Raw genomic sequence first — 6580 nt, 5'->3', positions numbered from 1 at the left:
ACGGCCAGAAACATTTCATGGTGATGCTGATAACAAGTGCCTCTACTTTATATGCAGGAAAGATCGCTCTTTGCAATCACTAGTGCTATAATTCTGCAATACTGGATCAATATAGAACTGTTAATGGCTCTTTTTGGCTGTGCAGGGGTTCTGCACATAATCATATTTATATGTATCAATTTGTTTTTGAGTTGGTGCATTATAGCACCATGTGAAAAGTGATTTTTATGGCACTTTTAAAAAAAACAAACACGTGTTAGGCAACTGTTAAACACCTTCTTAGAATATCAGTCTTTAATAGTTTCACAGATCATACAAATTTAAACAATGTAACAGCTCTTATTTCCATTGGGTCATCATTATAGAATAGTAGCCTAACCCTTCTTGAGCAAGAAAAGGAAACAGTTGTGTAATTTTGCAACATAACCTCTTCAGAACAGTGTCTGAAAAGCACAGGAGGAACAGGAGGGGCGAAAAAAAAGCTCTTTTTTCATTAAGTTGACCTTCTGTAAGAAAATATGGCCACGCTTCAGAGACGCAGTCACAGGACAGGGAGCGCCCCGCCGCAGTAGCAGCAGCCTACAATAAATTTGTCACATGGATTTTACAGACAGACACACTTGCCTAATCAACCTACTTTCATGTGTCTCACAGTCTTATATAACATGCTTCCGATCACAGCTCAGGCGGACGGCCGCCTAACACATCAATAACTGTGCTACTTTTCACAACCCTTAGCTTTATGTCATAAGAGTCTAAACACACAGTTGAACCTCACTTCTCTTATAGTCTGGGCAATTGTGTTTTGTAGGTGTGCATGGCTCCTCTGGGGGAGATGTGTGTGTGTGTGTGTGTGTGTGTGTGTGTGGTTGTTGTTTTAATCAAACTATTAACAACGGAATCAATACAACCATTTCAATAAAATGTATTGTTTGAAACATATTGATAAGGCCATCTGTCTTGATAAGACTTAATTGCAATGAATGTGCATGGCATGCTATCTGATTAGGACAACATGGAATATAAATATAGACGAAGCAGCATGGCTTTGTAGTCAACACTGATATACAACATGTGCATATAAAAAAAGTCTAAGTATCAAAAAGTGTTTGTAAAAACAGTTCTATTAAATTAAATACAAAAGCTAAACCAATCCAGGCAATCCAGTGGTCCTGAAATGTTTCGTTCAGAAGGTGAAGCGCTGAGCTGACCCTGTAGTGCTCCTCCTTGTGGTCCCTTGTTGAGTTGTGGTCCATGAGAGAGGACAGACATCAGGAGAACTGCAGGACCTTCTGCAGGGTCCTCCTGAGCTGCAGCCTCTCATCAGGCATGCTGTCTGGGATCATCCCGGCGCTCCTCTCTGCGCTCAGCCGAACGGCCGGCCTCCTCTCTCTGACCAGCTGCAGCCCCGCCTGGGTGACGTTCCGGCAGAAGTCCACCTGGAGCTCCACCAGGCTGCTGCCGTGGGCCGCCACAGCCTCCAGGACACAGTCGGTGATGCGGACGCAGTTCTCCAGCCGGAGGCAGCGCAGCCTCCTGCAGCCCTGCAGCACGGCCGTCACATCCTGGTCAGTGATGTGCGCACAGCCAGACAGGGTCAGGGAGAGCAGGTTGGGGCACCTGTGAGAGAGACAGCAGTCAGTCAGGTTTGAACATCAACTGTGGCGACAGGTTTAGACACACAATAATTAGAAGTCCTGTTCTGCGTCATCTTTACTCGTCGTGCCTTAGGGCATACAATAGAGTAACAAGGGATTAGTTTGTTTGGAGAAAGACTTGTCTAAAGTAAACAAAGCTGTTTGGCGTGTGTGCTGATTTTAAGATGAATACACTTCAAGTCCTTTGAATGGAATCAGATAACAGAAGACACCGTATAGATTGGGGCCTGATCCGAGCCATATGTCAACAGGCTGTAAACAACACCATTGAGAGGCAGCAACCTGATCTGTCTGACAATAGAGCAGTTTAATGCCTAGACCAAGCTATCTTTTCTTTACACACTGTCCCACTGGGAATATACGTTTCTGTCCTCTAAAAATCGAGCTTTTGTGAAAAAACTGTGTCTGCGCTACAGGACAATTGCAGGATGTCTGACTGGAAATTGGAACACGGCATACAATGACAGTTTTTCATGCTTAATTTTACCAATATCTGAAATGAGAGTGAGTTGTTGCAGTAAATGGTGTTTATGTTGCCCCCCAGTATCAGGAGAGCGCTGCAGCCTACTGGCAGGCCCACAGCAAAGAGCTGGCAGACAGACACACTGATGGCAGTGGCTCGGGGATGTCATTCACGTTCACTGATGCAGATTACATAAAGACTTACATAATCTTACCACTTTACCACATGTGAGGCAAACACATTCCAGTTGCCTGTGAGTGTTGTGGGTACTGTCCCAATAACCTCTGTACATGGGATAGCACAGTGAATACACGTGCCCCGCTGCATTGTTGCATGGGGCCAATGCGGGGCTTTATCAGCGGATGTGATTGCACGGTATTGACATTAACAGAAAGGGGGGCTTTGGAATGACGTGAGCTCAAAGCCGGTGGCATTTAGAGAGATTCAGTCGCTCTGTGTTGACTGCAGTTAGTATAACGCAGGAGAGACGTGTATCAGAGCAGTGAATGGAGGTAAACACGACGGGAATAAAAACTTCATCAGCCCTCGTTACATAATCCGCCCTGCTCTCATGGCACCTCCCCTGCCTTTGTGCAGATGTTTTTTTTTTTTTTTGCGAAAGCATAACTGTCTACACAACAGACTGTCTCTCATGCTTTAATCTCTCCTCCTCCCCAAATTCCTCTCTCTCTCTCTCTCTCTCTCTCTCTCTCTCTCTCTCTCTCTCATACACACACACACACACACACACACACACACACACACACACACACACGTTAACTAATATTTTCCTCTTTAAGACATAATTTGGAAGTGCCTCATAGCACCTCCTGTGGTGCCACACTCACCCTACTGATGCCTTTGTTTGTGTGTTCTGATGTAAAACAGTTTTCACTCTCAAAATGATTTAGATTTTGACACAGGGACTGCACCTATATTGTTTTCCCAGCTTTCAAGACTGTATGTATGCACATTTTTTCAAAGCAATAAAAGTATTTTTTGATAAATTGTAAGTACAAGTTGTTAGCTATCAGTATATAAGAGATTCTCTGGCAGTATCAGTGTGTGGCAAAGGCACCTCGGACTTTGGGAATCATCAAACTAATCCTACTAGAGACTAATACTAGAATCCCACCACCACCATTGTCAATCACATCTACAGTATGTGCACTCAGTTTCAAATTGATCCGGAGGGAGAGGCGAGGGAAGAAGAGGTAGGTATCTGTGTTTTTGTTAGTGTATTATCCTGTATTGTGTGTTGTATTATTATGCTTTTTAATCTTGCCCTGTGGCAGGTTTATTCCACTGATGCCTTTTTTGGTTTTGTGCCTTCTTTGCATGGGAATATGTGAATTATAGTTGAATCTCTTGTGAATGCAAGATGAAATACAGCAAACCATGATGTGGGATTTGTAAAGGCATCTGTTTTCTGGTCTACTATAATAAAAAAAAAAAGTGAAGAAAAATAAGTTACATCATCCAGTTTGTCTTCAAAGTACTTAAAATAATCAGTCATATCTTTGACCATGGTATATCTGTGAACAGCTTGTATTTTTCATAAAAAATACAAGCTCATATGCTATCATATGCTGCAAAAATGTCAACAGCATTTCCCCTTCTCATTTATGTTTGAGGCATTTCTTGTGATATGGTTTACACTAAAACAAACTACAGGGAGGGCAGTTTAGTTTGAGCTGAAGACAGCTCACTGCAAAGGCCACAGCAGAACTCCACACCACCGTTTAAACCTGTAATCGTCTCTCTAATGACCTGTTTGGTTTCCTTACAGTTATTTTGTCCGGTCAAGTCGTCCAGTGAACTCCAGAGGGAACTAAGACATACATTTAGTGTTCAAATCCTCTGGCCTCTTCAGTTGAAGGGTTTGTTTTGGAAACGCTAAATCGATTTTGGAAATCTTTTACTATCTAAATTCAGCAGTGAATATTTCAAAAACACAGCTGCCCCTATGCTCGAAGTGTAAATACTTTGTAAGCAAAGTTCATGACTCATAAACAGTAACACATAATGCGCTTGCTTTCGTGCCAGCACTCATATTGTAAGATAAGATAGAAGCTTTTCAACTACAGGAATGTGTCATTTTCACCTCATGCCAAGGCTTATTGTTTCACCCACTGTACCCTCCACCCACAAAACATTGCGCTTTGAGTACATGTCATTTTATGTTGTAAAATTCTGATACTGTGACTCACTTGCAAAATCAAAATAATTGAGTCCTTGATGCCCAAAATTGATGCACTGTAGTCAACTGGCATTAGAATAGCATTAAATTGGAAACTAGATGAAATTATACCATGTAAAGAGTCCCAAAGACATTGTGTTTTATAGTTTTTCCGTTAGAGAGAGAGAGAGAGAGAGAGAGAGAGAAAAAAAAAACGGATCTGAGCTTGGCGTCAGAGTGTGTGTGGAGCCTTATCCAGGAAGAGGCAGGCAGAGGCAGACGCACATGTTCATTCCTCTGACAGCAACAAAGAGCCAATTGTAGGCTCCACCTGCCTGTGTAAATCTCCAGTCTGCAGCAGACTGGGAGGGTCTGCGGCCAAATCACTCTTTATCTCCCCCACAGCCTCTCTCCTCCTCCTCCCACTTTGTCACGTGCCCTTGTTTTCTTTTCCTTTAACCATTTTGGAGGGTTTATCAGTATGCCATTTCACGGCGGCTCGAGGGGATGAGATAGGGAACTCAGACAAAGTCGGCGGTTCTAGTTTTGACTGGTCTTATAGCTGTGGCTTGCGTCTCAAGTTTCACAATACAGGAAATCCTCACGGGGTTACACACTGAGCTCTTTGCAAATGAGCCAGCCCCTCTCCCCTCCTCTTGTCCCAGACAGCTGTGGTGGCCAGGCTCCCTCGCGTCAACGGTTATTACTGGCTGCCTTGAAGAAATTGTCCAGAGACCTCATTATGCCTCTCAAGGCTGATTCTTCTGTGCAGCCGGCTATGCAGAAGGCCAAAAGTCAATAGAATTGGCAAGTTCTACGTTTCAGTAACCTATCAAATTCAACTGTCGCATAATTCACTTAGCTAAATATTATTTGACATCTGACCATAGTTATTTAGTATTAGTTAATAGATCTATCATAGCTTTATGCCTTACAGATGTGTCATTTTTCTGTCTCTGTAGCCAATCTGGATACACTGTCTCTAATGAGAACACAGTGGAAAGTAATGCAGGATGTTAAATGAATGTGTTCTTATCTCCCCTTTCCCTGTGTTATCACAGTGACATGTTAGTCCAAGAGCAGCTGATTGATTGAGGTAAACACTATTTTCCCTCAACATTATCTCCACTTAGAGGCAGATCATGGAGGTGATGTTGACACACTGGCGTTTGTTTGAAACCATTTTAGGTTAGAGCAGGTCTGTGTCTCCTAGTGCTTACAGCTGAACATAATGGATTTTAGTAAGTCGTATGCTACTGAATGACAACAGTTTGGTGGGTCTGAACGACAAAGTCCCTGGCAGACTAAGTCACTGAAGTTTCTTCTTTCATATATGGTTATGCAAAACACAAAACTAAAACTAAGGCTCCGGTAAATTCCCCTACTACATTCTAGCACAATGTTGTGACAAGCAGCTATGTCTAATGTTTGTATTTCATCATTGATTGTTAAGATTAGTAATCTTCAGCAGAATCCCAGTACAATTCAAATTGCATGTGGCAGAGCAGGGGAAAATCACACAAACACTCACATATGGCAGACATGGGCCAGGAAAGTGCTGACCAGACTTTCGTGTTTACTGCAGATGTCCCTCTGAAACGAGCTCTTCAGCCAGTCCTCGATGTTGCACACTTGCTGGACCCTGCTGGAGTACCAGCAGATTGTCAGGAAGCGCAGTGAGGGTCCCAGCACAAAGTTGTCCCATCTCAGCTGGCATGGGGAGCTGAAGTGGAGCAGCGACCAGAGGCAGGGATCCAGGAAGACCTCGCGGAGCCGCTGACAGGTAAGAGACAGACTCTTCCGGCTGTCCTTGTCCAAGAAGGAGAAGAGGTGGAGCAGACACTCGCGGTTGAGCTGGGTGAGATGCATGGTGAGCCGTCCGAGAGAGAGAGAAAGGCAGGCCTCGTCCCCGGGGCAGTGAAAGGCCCGCTGATACACAGCAACAATGAGCCTGCAGTCCGTATTGTGTGGCCTAGATACATGATGCCTCCTTAGGCGCACGCTGGAGGCCTGCACATATAAGGCCGTGGAGTGAAGGCTATTTTGGGAAGACAACTGCCGGCGCAGTCAAAGATGGAAATGTGTGAGCCATACACTCCCTTTCCATCTGTCATATGGCTCTCAACAGGCGGCAAGCAGCCCGCTGGACTGAGCCAGATGTTTACACTGTCCTGGCCTAATTCTCAAACCGAAATGTATCCGAGGCCTTACATATACAACTTTAATGACCCATTTTAGGACCAGAACTTTCCTCCATTCTCTCTGCTCCTCACTTAAGAT

The 6580-nt window shown here is 44.0% G+C and overlaps 1 protein-coding gene across 1 annotated transcript; it reads right to left on the bottom strand.

Annotated features, from left to right (window-relative positions):
* Positions 1–1201: 1201 nt before the first annotated feature.
* Positions 1202–6169, bottom strand: fbxl22 (F-box and leucine-rich repeat protein 22). The gene is made up of 2 exons (XM_071896444.2): positions 5832–6169; positions 1202–1620 (listed from the first exon to the last, which is right to left on the bottom strand). The coding sequence occupies exons 1-2, from the start codon at positions 6167–6169 to the stop codon at positions 1272–1274; spliced, it is 687 nt and encodes a 228-aa protein (XP_071752545.1). The 3' UTR covers positions 1202–1271.
* Between the last annotated feature and the right edge of the window lie 411 nt (positions 6170–6580).

This window comes from Centroberyx gerrardi, chromosome 4, assembly GCF_048128805.1.
Source record: "Centroberyx gerrardi isolate f3 chromosome 4, fCenGer3.hap1.cur.20231027, whole genome shotgun sequence".
Classification (NCBI taxonomy): Eukaryota; Metazoa; Chordata; class Actinopteri; order Beryciformes; family Berycidae; genus Centroberyx; species Centroberyx gerrardi.
The sequence above is the reverse complement of the archived record's forward strand: the minus strand, read 5'-3'. Positions and strand labels throughout refer to the sequence as shown.